Source organism: Anomaloglossus baeobatrachus, chromosome 4 (assembly GCF_048569485.1).
Source record: "Anomaloglossus baeobatrachus isolate aAnoBae1 chromosome 4, aAnoBae1.hap1, whole genome shotgun sequence".
Taxonomy (NCBI): Eukaryota; Metazoa; Chordata; class Amphibia; order Anura; family Aromobatidae; genus Anomaloglossus; species Anomaloglossus baeobatrachus.
In genome coordinates, this window is record NC_134356.1 from 86652211 (window position 1) to 86669062 (window position 16852).

Consider the following 16852-nt stretch of genomic DNA (forward strand, 5'->3'; position numbering starts at 1 on the left):
GAACGATAAAGAAAAAGAGAATTTTGTTTACTTACCGTAAATTATTTTTCTTATAGTTCCGACATGGGAGACCCAGCACCCTCCCTGTTGCCAGCTTTCTTGTTCCGTGTGTTTTCACCGGCTGTTGTTGTAGACAGAAGTTCCGGTTATTCCGGGTTTTACTCTATCTCTACTTATGGGTGGATGTCCTCCTTCAGCTGTGGCACTAAACTGGTTGGATTTGTCATCCGGGGAGTGTATATGCTCGGAGGGAGGAGCTACACTTTTAGTGTAGTACTTTGTGTGTCCTCCGGAGGCAGAAGCTATACACCCATGGTTTGGGTCTCCCATGTCGGAACTATAAGAAAAAGAATTTACGGTAAGTAAACAAAATTCTCTTTTTTACTCTCTTAATATTTTCACATTCATTCTTCGGGAGCCTTGGTTTCCCGGTTAGTAGGTGGCAGCAGGCAGGAGAATCCACATGCCAATGCTAATCATTATGTCCTGTAACCAACACCTGTAAACCTCATACATTTTACACTATGTACTAAATGACACTTTTCTTCTTTGTACTGTGCTGATAACCTAGATGGAGAAACCTCTTGTACAGTAAAACCAGCAATGATTTACACACCAAGAAACTAGAACATTTGGAAAGGGTTTCCTTCAATCCCGTCATGATTCACTCAGGAGTCAGTAGCGACCGACATACATCCTTAGGGATCTTTTATAGTCCTGAGATAATATCACACGCACAGTGATTGCATTTCATTTGTTAGGTCACCTACATATTTGTGGTAATAGATTCTCGTGACCCCATTTCCTATAGTTTAATTTCATATGACCTAGTATTCCTGGATCCAGTGGTGACTACGGATGAAGTGTATCCGACCTGCCCATAGATCTACTTCTGATAGATAAGAGTTTACGAAGTATAGACAAAATCATTTTAATATACACACAAAATACATTTCACAATATTGTCTTATTAAAGCAATACATACTAAAAATATTACAAACCTGTAAGTTTACACATCGCCATATGATTTCTCGGTATTGGCTACCCTACTCTGCGTGTACGGAGCCTCTTTGACATTGCTGAGAATGCTGCCTTGTGTCTAAGTGCTACGATTTGGTAAACTGTAAAGAAACCCTATTTCTTGTTCTTTAAGCGGCTATCCATTACTTCGATATTGGTCACTTGACCATAGAATAGGTCATATGAGCTTGGTGGGGTGGGGGGGGGGGTGTCAATGCCTGGCATCCTCACCGGTAAGCTGATGCGGCAGTCGGATGTAAGCTGTATAGTGTTGTGAATACGTTTTCCAGTTTGGGGCTCCCTCTTGTGGTCAGTGCTGGCGGTGTAGTTGGTTTGTGGAATGAAAGCCACACACCTGTGAAAGACTGGCAATCAGGGTCAGATTGGGCTATTTAACGGAGTAGTTTTCTCTTGTTCTCACTACCAGAACTCCTCTCAGATAAGTGGTCTTTGTACCTCCACTGTTTGTTTTGCACTTTCTTGTTGTTTTTTCTGATGTGATACTAATGCTTGATTCCTATTTTTGTGTGGAGTTCTTGGTGGAATGGGATCATTCCCTGCTGGGAGTGTCTGTATACTTAGCTCCATGATTCTGCAAGATATTGTGTTTGTCATGCTTGGTATTAATTCAGTCCCTCATCCATATTAGTATTTTTGGATCCCAGTAACAGAGTGCTGATACAGTGGGGGAGAGGTTGTGTGACCTCAGGATTTTTCCCAGATCAGAAGTGCTGGTATATATTAGAGTTTTTTACGGCTGCAGACAGTGTTCCTTCCTATCCTTTCCTATAAAGATAGTTTGGGCCTCACCTTTTGTTGAATCTGTCTTTTCTAGCTTTGTATTGTGTTTTTCTATATCACCGTAGCCTTTACATGTGAGGGGCTATCTATCTATCTTTGGGGCCTGCTCCGAGGCAGATTAGCTTAATTATATCTCTATCTGTGAGAATATTTAGTTCTCCGGCTGTGTCGGCAACTAGGTCATCGTAGGCTCGTCCCACGACTACTTTTAGTTGTGTGTCAGGATTAGGTCTGCAGTCCGTTAAGGTTCCAGCCACTCTTACTATTTGGGATTCTGCATTTTTTGATCCTCCCCGGTCCCTGAATCATAACAGTATAGGGTCAAAGAGCGCAGGTCTGTACACTCTAGTGGCTACTTCCAGCTGCAGATCAGCTTCTATTGCAGTGTCTAGAGTTGAGCTCCAGCACCTATGCCTAGAATGGACACTTATGTCCCTTTTTTCCTGGCTTCCTTCTATCTGCAAGACCATATCAAGGAGAAGTTGAGTGGAACATGCCACCAAATGCTAAATTCACAAGTCCCAATTCAAGCTTTTGTGCCAATATTCCAAGCATATTGATGTAATTGGCGGCTGTGATAAAATTGAGACTTTTGGCGTTCTCAAGCTTTGCCCAGCTTCAAAAAAGTTGTCGAGTCTGAACTGGGAAAGGGGCATGGACTGGAATAAGATTTGTAGCGAGTAGCACACAGATGTGCATGCCAGTTGTCCGTTGTATGCCTCTTCATGAATCAGGAGCATACCCCAGCATCAAAATATGCTTTAATGTTGCAAAATCATGAGTGACAAGTTCACGCAACATTGTATAACAAAATAATATGTAATTTTACACTTTTAAGAGTGAAAGCATTTTTGAGGCTTAAAGGGAACATATCACATTGATCCCAAACCCTATTAACGTGCAGAAATAGGGCTGATCTGCATGTTACTAGAATTAAAATGACTGTCAGTGTGGCTTTGGACCTCCTGGAAGCTATCAGATCACACTAGTGTAGCGGCACAGCTACAGTCACCCCTCCCCAGCATTGTCACCGGCAGCTGAAAGCATGTCCCGGCACTTTGACATCTCACTCTGCACTGTAATTAGTGATGACCAAGCACTACCATGTTCAGGTGCGGAGTACTCGAAACGAACAGGTTGGATTCTTGGACGGGCTCAACTCGTGTACCGAGTATAATGGAAGTCAATGGGAAACGCTTTCCAAAAGATCTTCCAGAAAAATGCTTGAGTTCCCTGTTGACTTCCATTGTACTTGAGTCGAGCCCAACCTGCTTGTTTCGAGGACCGAGCACCCGAACATGGTAGTGCATCAGCACTGCTCTGTATAGCAAAAATCACAATGAACGCTGGCTCGCACTGGACCATTAGCTGTCATGACAACCCTTCGGCACTACGCAATTATGTCGTGGGAGAGCTGATGAGAGCGGGGAATGGTGTGCTACCCACTGGTGCGGGTTCAATCCCACTGTCAGAGATTGATAGCGGGATCTAACTGATTAACAGACTTGGGTGGATCTCGAATCCACCTGCGGCTGTTAGAGGCACATGTTGGCTGATCAGATCACCCGACGTGTAGGGAAAGGTGCGGGTCTCGGAGTGTGAGCCCACATCAAAGGCAGGGACCCGGCCCATGACTGATATAGTACATCATGTGTCGTTAAGGGTTAAAAGCAATCTGCCAGGGGGGTTTTGCTATATAATAGCACCATAAGATAGGGCAAGAAAGGCTGATTCAGCGATATGTTACTTTCTGAGCTGCTTGCTGTAGTTTTCATAGAATACCTGTTTATCTGCTGTAGATGAAGCAGAGCGAAGAGTTAACCTGTGTATAACCCCACCCACACTCCTGACTGACCGCTCCCTGTGTACACTGCATTGTCAGCAAGCTGCTAATCCGTGTTGTGTTCGGAGTTACACAGATTAATCTGATGGCTTGTTATGTGAATCTCCTGTTGGGAACATACAGCCTAATAAGTGACACATCCCTGGAATCAGGGTTTTGTGCCACATAATCTACTGCTCTCAGATTGAATAGCAAAAACCTGCTAAGGATTCCCTTTAAGAAAAGAGTGGGTAGTCTCGCACTAGTGATCTTTCTAAATAACACTCATTAGCAAGAATGGCCAGAAGAGTCCCTACTGCTCCCCTGAAGGACCCAACTTTCTAGGGACCTGAACATCTGGGTTGTGGGCGTCTGCAAACCTCCATGACCCTCCTCTCTGTGAAAGAGTAAGAACTTGTGTTATCGCAATCTTGCTTTTTACACTAATCCAGTGCAGCCATATATTTCTATGTGTATACCACACATTAACAGTTTAGTGAAGTATGCCGCAATGCTGGGCTAATGCAAAGGGCAAGATCGCACTCATACAAAGTGCGGAAGGCCGCCGAGAGCTGCATGCCAGGATGCCAGAACCAGGATTGGGGATACGTACTTGTCGCGGGCGGGGAGGGCGCTGCACTCACCACTCTCGGGTCCGGCGCTGCTGCTGCTCGGTGGCTCGAGCGGTGGGCCGGATCCGGGGACTCGAGCGGCGCTCCTTGCCCGTGAGTGAAAGGGGTGGTTTGGTTTGGGGATGACGCCACCCACGGTTTGTGATAATGGGACAGCACCGCTGCTCTGGACGGGGATCCCGGGAGCGATGACAGGGAGCAGCTGAGATGTTTCTCTCCCCTCCGTGGGTAGGGGGTTTGGTGGTCCCGGGGCCCGGTGATAGCGACTGGAGAGTGGATGGCAGAAGTTGGGGAGGTGCAGGGTCGCGGGGGCAGCACAGTGCCGGACGGCACGGGGTGACTCACTAAGCCAGTAACGTACACTGAGTCTCTGGTAAAACAAACGGCTGGATGGACGGGTCCCACAGACGGCTGCGGTGGTCACTCCCGGTAGGTTGGCGATGACTGTCTCTCCCTGCACCTTTGATGTGTTTTTGGCCCCGATGGCTTCCCACCGGTGACCCGCTTCCCAGCGGTGTATTTGCCAGAGGAGCCCCTTTTGCCCGCAGGCTCTGGCCCTGGGAACTCTAGCTGTGGCGGTAGCTGTATTTCCCTTCACGGTTGAGCGGGTATTGCTGCTGGGAAACGCGGAGGTTCCCGTCGCTGATGGATTTGACCGGTTTAACGGCGACTCCTGGTCGGGGTCCGTAAGCCCTGCCGAATGGTGCTGGCTTCTCTTCGCTCCCCGGTCCGGTACCGGCGGGCCACCGCCCGTCCCCGGTCCTTACGGTTGTGCGTCAATCGGCCTCGCCTGCAGACGGTCACCACCGTCTGCCAACCTTGCTGTTTGTGCCCGGGCCATGTACCCGGACACGGCCAGTCTGCTCCACTACCACTTCCTCCAACTCTCAAACTGTTCTTCTCTAAACTGCCTTCCTTTTCCCGCCTCCAGGACTGTGAACTCGGTGGGTGGAGCCAACCGCCTGGCTCCGCCCCACCTGGTGTGGACATCAGCCCTTGGAGGGAGGCAACAAGGATTTGTGTGTGACTCTGGTGTTCCTAACCGGGGTGTGGGGTGTGTTGTTGCAGTACCTGTGACGTCCTGGCTTGTTCAGGGCGCCACATACTCATTAATATCTACTTTCCTATAAGATTACAGATGATCAAAGGGAGTCCCAGAAGGACACACAGTGATCAGCTCATCATCAGGGAGTAACCAGGGATTTTACATAGTGGGCTACCAATGAGAGGTTAATTGGGGTATTCCCATCTCCCAGATCCTGTCCCAATATGTAGTAGGTTTAATAATAATAATAATAATAATAATAATAGCAAATACCTCCAATTACAAATGTAGTATAGTTCTTCTGAAAAGTTATATCACTTACCTCATGTGCAGGGCATTGCAGTAGCTTAGGTATCCAAGGTTACGGTCACACATATAGAGAATGTTGCTATGGGTCGTAAGTAACCATGGATACCTAAACTAAAGCAATGCCCTGCACATGAGGTAAGTGACAAAGCTTATCAAAATAACTATGCTACACTTATAACTGAAGATATTGCTAATTTTCTTATTACACCTACTACATATTGGGATAGGATGTAGTAGATGGGAATAACCCTTTAAGGTCCTTTTACATTGAATGAGTGTGCATAGGAACGCTTGTTTCATAATAATGGTGCAGACTCGACAGGCTGTGGTCGCCCATCGAACAAGCAAATCGCTTGTTCACCAAGAAAAGTGATCTTCTGGTATCATAAGATTGTGATTCTCGGCAGCACATCTTCTTGTGTAAACAGAATGTGTGCTGCCAAGGACAATGGTAGGCTGTGCGCTCAGAATGACCTATTGCTTGTGTAAACAGGCTTTTACCTGCTCATGAGTCTAGACAACAGCGGTCATTTTACACTTCAAAGTCGGCTCAATTGCAGGTATATTTTAAGAGCTTCTACATAAAGCTGCATAGGTTATTAACTACAGTGAGCATCAAAGGTGTGAAGTTGGGAGGCTGCAAAATTGCCACAATTACATATGGGACGTGACAAAAATACTTTTCTTGTATTTCAAGGTTGTACTAAACTTAAAGGGAACCTGTCACCAGATTTGGGGCCTATAAGCTGCAGCCACCACCAGTGGGCTCTTATATACAGCATGTTAGGATGGTGTATATAAGAGCCCAGGCCGCTGTATAAAACATAAAAAACACTTTATAATACTCACCTAGAAGGTCACTCCGGTGTACAACGGTCGGATGGGTGGCGCCGTTCTCTGGGACCGGCGCCTCCTCTTTCGGCCATCTTGGTCCTCCGTCTTCTGAAGCTGGCGTGCATGACGCGTCTACGTCATACACAATAGCCGGTATTGAGGTCCCGCGCAGGCACACTACAATACTTTGATCTGCCCTGTTCAGGGCAGATCAAAGTGCGCCTGTGCAGGACCTCAGTGCCGGGGAGTGTGTATGACGTAGATGCGTCATGCAGCCAGGCTTCAGAAGACCAAGATGGAGGCAAAAGAGGAGGCGCTGATCTCTGAGAATGGCGCCACCCATCCGACCGTTGTGCACCGGAGCGACCTTCTAGGTGAGTATTATAAAGTGATTTTTACGTTCTACACAGCGGCTTGGGCTCTTATATACAGCATGTTAGGATGGTGTATATAAGAGCCCAGGCCGCTGTATAAAACATAAAAAACACTTTATAATACTCACCTAGAAGGTCGCTCCGGTGTACAACGGTCGGATGGGTGGCGCCGTTCTCTGGGACCGGCGCCTCCTCTTTCGGCCATCTTGGTCCTCCGTCTTCTGAAGCTGGCGTGCATGACGCGTCTACGTCATACACAATAGCCGGTATTGAGGTCCCGCGCAGGCACACTACAATACTTTGATCTGCCCTGTTCAGGGCAGATCAAAGTGCGCCTGTGCAGGACCTCAGTGCCGGGGAGTGTGTATGACGTAGATGCGTCATGCAGCCAGGCTTCAGAAGACCAAGATGGAGGCAAAAGAGGAGGCGCTGATCTCTGAGAATGGCGCCACCCATCCGACCGTTGTGCACCGGAGCGACCTTCTAGGTGAGTATTATAAAGTGATTTTTACGTTCTACACAGCGGCTTGGGCTCTTATATACAGCATGTTAGAATGTGTATATAAGAGACCACTGGTATCCGCAGCTTATAGGCCCCAAATCTGGTGATAGGTTTCCTTTAACTAAGTATTATAGAAAAAACAGAGAGATGAACATTACTATAGCATACAAAAACATAAAAAGTAATTGCTGTTAAATGTTAAATAACCCAACACAAGGAGTATGCCACAAAAATGAGAATACATTGAGTGTTACACGCTGTGATTATCAGTGTTTTGGAGTAGTCACTTGCTTTGCTATACTGAATGTATGCATCTGCTCAATTATAACAGTGTCTTGCTTCTGCATTATCGCCTGTACATTAGCAGAGTCAATCAAACAGAATAAACAAACTGAGCTGTTACCCATCCACCCCTGCTCCAGAGCTGCCTCTCCGCCTCCGCAGCAGCAGTGATGTCATGATGACATCACTCCCACCAATCACTGAGCTCGACAGCTGGTACCAGCTACACAGCATGGCGACACCTCAGAACAATTACTGGATCAGTGGTGGAGGTAGTACTGGGGAGGGTAAACACCAGCTCCGTTTCCTAGCCTTAAAGGGGTATCCCTATCTCCAAGATCCTATCCCAATATGTAATATGTGTAGTAGTAATAATAATAGTTTAAGCAAAGGATGGATACCATGGATACCAAAGCTGCAATGCCCTGCACATGAGGTATCCATGGTTACGGCCACAAGCAACTAACTACTCCACACTGATGAGGGGCAATACCCCGAAACAGCTGTCTGTGGATGGATACCTGGCCTTGGTATTTCCCTTGTCATATCTTTAAACTCGTCAAAGAGTTGGATATTGACTAAAAGGGCCACTTAATATGGTGATTATGGTGGTCTCCGAAAAAGATCCACTCCTTGGCTGGGCCCTTCCCGGAGGGATATCTGGCTAGTTTCTGTGTTGAGATTCCTAACAGAGGCTCCATGGACCTTTTTTTGATTAACGAGCAACTAACTGACATATATGAATGGATATAACCATGGATACCTAAGCTGCAATGCCCTGCACACAAGGTGTCCATGGTTACGACCACAAGCAGTTAACTGTCACTATATGAGTGGACATAACCATGGATACCTAAGCTGCAATGCCCTGCACATGAGGTATCCATTGTTACGACCAGAAGCAATTAACTGACATATATGAGTGGACATAACCATGGATACTTAAGCTGCAATGCCCTGCACACAAGGTGTCCATGGCTACGACTACAAGCAGTTAACTGTGACTATATGAGTGGACATAACCATGGATACCTAATCTGCAATGCCCTGCACATGAGGTAAGACATATGGATATATCAGGATAACTATACTACATTTCTAATTGGAGTTATTTGCGAATATTGTTATTATTACACCTACTACATATTGGGATAGGATTCTGGAGATGGGAATACCCCTAAACCCTTTAAGTAGTCCTGTGGATATCTCACAGTCCCTCTGAACAGTAAATGGCAACAATTCTACAAATATAAGTGGCCATAAGGTGGTTATTAATTTAATCTAGGGTCTTCAGGCTACACATTTATGCACTATAGCACGGTATAATGAAAAAAGTTCCAAAAAGCCTATTTCTCCAAAAATGATTCTCGGACCCAACATTAAACATGAAGAACTGATTTGTAATATTAGGCACAAAACCAATCTATGGATAGCAGCTGTGTAATTATAAACCATATATTAATAGCCCAGTACTTAAACATTACTTTTCATCTAATGCTGTGGGTTAAATTAATAATGTTGGTTTTGAAATGACTTAGCGTGGTTTGTTAACCCACCTTCACACGACATTTAATCTACCATATATAACTCATAATTGCATAGCAAGCAAAAGTCAGACACATCCTAAGTCATGGACTTCATTGGTCTACCAAGTCGGCATCATGTCCGGAAACCACATTCTTCCAAGGTGCTTGGAAACTTCACAATGAATTTGCTCCAGGCTGTACTTGTTGTCTGGAATAAGTACCTCCTCCATTATAGACAACTGGGTCAGTCTTCTCCCGCACATTTTGACAAACTCCACAAATGCACTGCAAGTTACTTCACACTCTCCAAGGCCAATGGCAGTCAGGTTCTTACAACGGTCAGCGATACGAATCAGCTCATCGTCCAAAGGCTGAAGTCCATTTGCACAAACCACCAACTCAATCAATCGAGGACAGTTCATGCCTATACGACCCAGCATTGCCTTGCTGACGGCCCGGCCAAAATACAAATGGGTGACTGGTGTCTCCTCTCGGAAAAATGCATCAAACTCCTCTTCGTACAGGTAAAAGTACATCACAATGTTGACTTTTGGAGAGTGCTTGATAAGGGCATCCCAGCTTTGTTTCTTTATGGTGTGAAATTGCGTTTGACCTGGATTTTCACTGACTACATCAATGCGAAGATGTTCGAGGCGGACATGTTTCTCAGTCGAGAGGGCCAAAAGTAATTCATCGCTCAGAAGATGGTAATTCAGGGCAAGTTCTCTAAGCCCATGACACTGATCAGCCACGCATAAGATTCCTAATGATGATAAATCAAGAATTAGTTAGTATTTTAGACCAGCTTGAGTTAATATTACTAAGCCAGTTACCCCCGACTTAAATAAAATCCATAAAACGTATCCCCAAGTCAATTATCATACTCTGTTCTGAAGATTCAAGAAGTCTAAAGCTTACGTACAGGGCTTATGTCCAAACCCAAAAAGGGATTCATACGTATGCGCTGATGGGGCCATTGACCATAATGGTGCAGATGGAGTCACCGTGTGCCCTGCCATGAACCATTTTCGGGCATGTATGCCTATTGGAGGTGGACATCCATATGTAGTAGACCACGTCTAGGCGTCCACCTCCAGTACTCATATACGCCAGAAAATGGAGCACAACAGAGCACATGGTGACTTCGTCTGAATCACTATGGTCAATGGCCCTTTTGGCGCATTCATCAAAATCCTGTTTTGCGGGGGGTTCGGACATAAGCCCCAAAGGGACCACAGAACAGGGGACAAAATACAGTGTATACTTACCCTAAGAAGAATGGACAAGCCACTGCTCAACAAGCTGGATATTAGAGACCAGCACAAGTATAATGTCCCCCAGATCTTCTAGAAACTATTCTATCTTAAGGCAGGGCTTGTAATACACACTATGTTGCTCCTGTTGAGTCTGGGGCACGAAATTCTGTTATCATCCTGAAAGATGGTAGATGACTGATCATAGCACTGAGGATGAGAAACCTAGGGGGCATATCTGAAGCATACAAAGGCAGACCGTACCGATACAGAACATGCATATTACACATGCACAGTCTAAGGATCTTCTCAATCATAAATCAAAAGACAAAGGTAATATTACACATCATACTATGGAGCAATTCTGCACTACATTGGCTAATGCTGTTATCCGGGGTTGAAAAAGTTTAGAACATTTGTTATTTGATCTCACATCCCAACTAAATCCAACCAAAATGAAAATTTTATCTACTTTGTTGATTTATTGTTGAAATGGTCTTTGCATGGAACATCTCCGTAGAATTAACAGTTTGGAAGATTAAAGGGAATCTGTCAGCCGGTTTTTGCTACCTCAGCTGAGAGCAGCATGATGTTGGCAAAGAGGCCCTGATTCCAATGATGTATCACTTAGATTACTGGGTGCTGTCGTTCTGACACAGTGAAACAGTTGAGATTTTGTATGTAGCAGTGCTGGGAAAGCTGTCCCGGTCCACACCAGGATTTCAGTGTACATTTCTATAGACAGAAGCTGTTATTCACAGAAGGGTCAGAGTCGCCTGGAGCGCACACTCACTAATAATAAAGATAAGAGCCTAAAGGCCTCTTTACACGCTACAACATCGCTCAAGCGATCTCGTTGGGGTCACGGAATTTGTGACGCACATCCGGCCGCTTTAGCGATGTCATTGCGTGTGACACCTATGAGCAATTTTGCATCGTCGCAAAAACGTGCAAAATCGCTAATCGGTGACATGCCCCCCTATTCCCAATTATCGTTGCTGCTGCAGGTACGATGTAGTTCGTCGTTCCTGCGGCAGCACACATCGCTATGTGTGACACCGCAGGAACGAGAAACATCTCCTTACCTGTGGCCGCCGGCAATGCGGAAGGAAAGAGGTGGGTGGCATGTTACGTCCCGCTCACCTCCGCCCCTCCGCTTCTATTGGGCGCCTGCTTAGTGACGTCGCTGTGACGCCGAACGAACCGCCCCCTTAGAAAGGAGGCGGTTTGCCGGTCACAGCGACATCGCTAGGCAGGTAAGTAGTGTGACGGGTCTGAACGATGTTGTGTGCCACGGGCAGCGATTTGCCCGTGTCGCACAACCGATGGGGGTGGGTATGCATGCTAGCGATATCGGTAACAATATTGCAGCGTGTAAAGCGGCCTTAAAACTAACATTGCAGGTAACCAAAAAAAGACTGTGAGATAAGACACGCATGGCTGAATTTTCTGTTTTAACTCTTACAGCATGCTGTCTTCAGATTACGTTAGAGAAATCTGCTGACAGAGTCCTTTTAAATAAGTTAAATTGTTATGGAGTGTAACCAAGGTTTAAAGTAACCAAAGAAGTACCGATTCTGGGGACAGTTCACTTTTGGGGATCATATTGATTTTATAGTTTTGTCTACTTAAGTCCAGATTGGAAATATTGTCAAAGATAGATATGTGTCATGTAACCATCAAATGTCAAAGAATGGTGTTTTGTTTTGTTTTTTTTTTACAGGATGCCTCTTAATCACAGCAGACTACGTTCCCCCAATTAGCAATAAGAAGAAAAAGTATACCTACACATACCTGTCTAGCAAAAGACACAAATGACACTCCTTTGACATTGTCAGGTCAAAGCAGTCCTATACAAACATACTGGGATATGAGTCAGGAGCTGTCCTAAAAGGGGTTGTCCACCTTTGGGGGAAAAAATTTACTTACCCAAATGCAGGCAATTGGGACTAAAATCATGTTTGCAATTGGGCTTTGTTCAAAATTTTGCACCCTTTGCCTTCTATAATAGGGTAGGCCACTTAGATATATTTTATCAGATGTGTTGGGGACATGATTTTGTGGTACTGACTATTATATTGTATGACAGATTCTCCTCCTTAGTGCAGCTTTCCCAATAGCCTTCACAACTATGTTGTGGCTATAACATGACTGCTGATGGAGGAGCATGTGACCAGATCAGTCAATCATTCTCCTCCAATGGAAAACCTCACATGAGAAAAACTGTTTTTCTATTGGATAAGATTGATGCCACAAAATCAGGTCCTCAAGACATCTGGTAAAATAAATCTAAGGTGGCCGACACCATTAACTTACTCTATTGTCAGCAATAGTGTAATACACGGGCTATAGGAGGCAAACGGTGCAACATTTTTAATGAAAACAAACTGCAAAAATGATTTTTAGCCCCAAGTGCATGCATTTAAAGAGAACCTGTCACGTGGAAAAATACTATTAACTTATACATATGGGGTTAATCTGCAGGTTAAAGGGAACCTGTCACCAGTTTTATGGCCTATTAGCTGCGGCCACCACCAGTTGGCTCTTATATACACATTCTAACACTCTGTATATAAGAGCCCAGGCCGTTGTGAGAACATAAAAAACACTTTATAATACTCACCTAAACCGGTCGATGCGGTGCTGGTTGGCCTTGTGGGTGGCACTGTTCTCCGGGACCGGCGCCTCCTCTCTCGGCCATCTTGCTCCTCCTTCTTCTGAAGCCGGTGTGCATGACGCGTCCACGTCATACACACTCGCCGGCACTGAGTTCCTGAGTAGGTGCACTTTGATCTGCCCTGCTGAGGGCAAATCAAAGTATTGTAGTGCGCCTGTGCAGGACCTCAGTGCCTGCGAGTGTGCATGACGTGGACACGTCATGCACACCGGCTTCAGAAGAAGGAGGAGCAAGATGGCCGAGAGAGGAGGCGCTGGTCCCGGAGAACAGCGACGCCCACGGGGCCAACCAGCACCGCAGCGACTGGTTTAGGTGAGTATTATAAAGTGTTTTTTATGTTCTCACAGCGGCCTGCGCTCCTATATACAGCATGTTAGACTGTGTATATAAGAGTCCACTGGTGGTGGCCGCAGCTTATAGGCCATAAAACTGGTGACAGGTTCCCTTTAATAGCATTCTGAGCCTGTCTGGCGCCTACACATTGAACCTCGCTGACAGGAGGAAATTAACATTAATCCTCCTGGCAGTGTGTGGGTTTCAGTCACAGGGGCAGCGCTGGTGTGAGTTCAGTCACCGCTTTGTGTACGGAAAGCAGCAGCTATAACCGCGTCCCCCATACTGACTGACAGCTGATTGAAATGCTGTTCTGGCTGTCAGTCAGTGTGAGGGTTGCGTTTACAACTGATGCTGTCCATACGCAGAGCGGTGACTGAACTCACATTGGTGCCATCCCCCGTGACTGAAATGGTTTAATGTGCAGGCATTGGGCAGGTTCCAAATGCTATTAACCTGCAGATTAACCCCATATCTGCAGGTTAATAGCATTTTTCCACATGACAGATTCCTTTAAAGTATGAAAAAAATGGCTACAAAGCCCCTTTAAGCATACACTGAACATAATTATTAAACTTTCCAAAAATGATAACTATACTTTAGGACAAAAAGACAGTAAAAAGCTAACAACTAAGATGAAAAAAGTATAATAGTAAGAAATGATATTGAGGAGATAGCGCTATGACGTAGGATTGGCTCGGCTCCCGTATTGGGGATTAAGACAACAGTTGAACACTACTTTATCTTACCAGCCGGTGACACATGTGGGCAGCTGCTCATTTTCAGTAGCTTCAAGGTGTCGCTGTTATTTGCAACTAAAACCTTTAATGAAGGGTCATCCACGGGAGTATCATCAATCTTGATTGAAGACAAGGACTTTGAGTTGACAAAGACCACAGTGAGGGCCGATACGAAATGAGACTGAAACAGAAGACATTGGTACTGATTACAGAACGTCCAACTCTTGATGCCAAAAGTTTCAGAATTTTAGCGCAGCCTCCATTTGCGCCAAGATTATGTAACTTTTCAAAGTTTTTTTTTATACCAGAATACTGGCGTAAAAGCTTTGATGAATCAGGCCATATGTGTCCCAACGTATTCCTTATTGGTAGATATTAATAAATATCCTGTGGATCCACCTGGATGTGTGATTGTGTCAGGCATGGAGGGACTACAGTACGGGACCTTATTTGTGGATTAGTATTTAAAACTGTTAGTTGGGACTTTACCCACCTATGGAAATAGTGTCAAAGAACATCAGGACCTTGGGGGAAATGGTGGGTATTCATGTCAACATGCTGGATCCTCCAGAATCAGATGCTGTATACTTGTGTATAGAGGGGGACCTGTCACTCAATGGGAGAACACACTGTGTACCCGCCTCCCCAGGCACCCAAGCAGTATAGTCTCTGGACAGTTAGTAAATGTATGTTTTCTATAAAACGCTGAAGCATTTCATATTGAAACGTACACAGTTGAAACGATGGAACCAGGATGGCCCCCTGTGATTATACAGGCAGGAGTCAGTTGACTGCTTACATGTAGCATTATGGAAGTGGAGGAGAGGAGCACAGAGAGTCACCTCCATGTATTATTCTGTGTTTTAGGATACTGGATGTTTTATTAGAATGTTCAGTTATCTAAAAAAAAGTGCTCTGTTATTAGGTCGATGTGGATCTATGCAATTGTGAGGTAAAGTCATAGTGTGCACCGCTCTGGCCATGTGCCTGTTTCCTCCCAACCGTCCGGGATACAGCGGGACAGCCCCGGTTTTATACTCCAGTCCCGTTCTCACGCCCGGGAGCTCCGTAATCCCGCAGTGTAGTGAGAGGCAGCTGCCACGCCCCCGCACTCTGCCGACCACGCCCCCTCCGGATGCAGGCCACAATCTCAGGATGCCTTCCATGGCATCTATGCTGCTGGGCACGCCGCTTTGCTGTCATCCACACCCTCTCTGAATGCTGGACACATACACTCCTCGGGATGTCTTCCTTGTCCCCTCCTGCTGCTCGCTCTATGCTGGCCACGCCCCCTTTGTCTGCCTCTTCTGCCCAGGATTCTCACATGTGACCGTCACTCCACAGCGGCTGCTTCGTTTGTTCTGCAACTGAGGTAAGAGCAGCAGCAGGGAGAGAGCAGAGTGAGTGCAGGAGGATAGTGCAGAGTGAGTGCAGGAGGATAGTGCAGAGTGAGTGCAGGAGGATAGTGCAGAGTGAGTGCAGGAGGACAGTGCAGAGTGAGTGCAGGAGGACAGTGCAGAGTGAGTGCAGGAGGACAGTGCAGAGTGAGTGCAGGAGGACAGTGCAGAGTGAGTGCAGGAGGATAGTGCAGAGTGAGTACAGGAGGGGAGAGCAGAGTGAGTGCAGGAGGATAGTGCAGAGTGAGTACAGGAGGGGAGAGCAGAGTGAGTGCAGGAGGATAGTGCAGAGTGAGTGCAGGAGGATAGTGCAGAGTGAGTGCAGGAGGATAGTGCAGAGTGAGTGCAGGAGGATAGTGCAGAGTGAGTGCAGGAGGACAGTGCAGAGTGAGTGCAGGAGGACAGTGCAGAGTGAGTGAAGGAGGACAGTGCAGAGTGAGTGCAGGAGGATAGTGCAGAGAGTGCAGGAGGACAGTGCAGAGTGAGTGCAGGAGGATAGTGCAGAGTGAGTGCAGGAGGATAGTGCCGAGTGAGTGCAGGAGGACAGTGCCGAGTGAGTGCAGGAGGACAGTGCAGAGTGAGTGCAGGAGGACAGTGCAGAGTGAGTGCAGGAGGACAGTGCAGAGTGAGTACAGGAGGATAGTGCAGAGTGAGTGCAGGAGGACAGTGCAGAGTGAGTGCGGGAGAATAGTGCAGAGTGAGTGCGGGAGGATAGTGCAGAGTGAGTGCGGGAGGATAGTGCAGAGTGAGTGCGGGAGGATAGTGCAGAGTGAGTGCGGGAGGATAGTGCAGAGTGAGTGCAGGAGGACAGTGCAGAGTTGAGTGCAAGAGGACAGTGCAGAGTGAGTGCAGGAGGACAGTGCAGAGTGAGTGCAGGAGGACAGTGCAGAGTGAGTGCAGGAGGACAGTGCAGAGTAAGTGGAGGAGGACAGTGCAGAGTGAGTGCAGGAGGATAGTGCAGAAGGATAGTGCAGAGTGAGTGCAGGAGGGGGGAGCAGTGTGCCTGCAGGAGGATAGTACAGAGTGAGTGCAGGAGGGGGAGCAGTGTGCCTGCAGGAGGACAGTGCAGAGTGAGTGCAGGAGGAGGGAGCAGTGTGCCTGCAGGAGGACAGTGCAGAGTGAGTGCAGGAGGAGGGAGCAGTGTGCCTGCAGGAGGACAGTGCAGAGTGAGTGCAGAAGGGGGGAGCAGGGGAGAGTACAGCACTTGTCTTCTCAGGTCCCCCTGTACCCATACCTCCCAACCGTCCCGGATACAGCGGGACTATCACGCTTTGCATTGTTTGTCCCATTGCCACGGGCGGGAC

At 46.7% G+C, this 16852-nt stretch overlaps 1 protein-coding gene across 2 annotated transcripts in view; it reads right to left on the reverse strand.

Annotated features, from left to right (window-relative positions):
• Window positions 1-7439: 7439 nt before the first annotated feature.
• The window catches only part of LOC142301242 (F-box/LRR-repeat protein 21-like), a 45347-nt gene continuing 35934 nt past the window's right edge, over window positions 7440-16852 (reverse strand). For both annotated transcript variants that reach the window (XM_075342270.1, XM_075342269.1), the window contains 2 exons: window positions 14161-14332; window positions 7440-9911 (listed from right to left, as the gene is read on the reverse strand). In XM_075342270.1, the coding sequence (XP_075198385.1) occupies window positions 9268-9911; window positions 14161-14332 (816 nt within the window). In that variant the 3' untranslated portion in view covers window positions 7440-9267. The remainder of the gene's footprint in view (window positions 9912-14160; window positions 14333-16852) is intronic.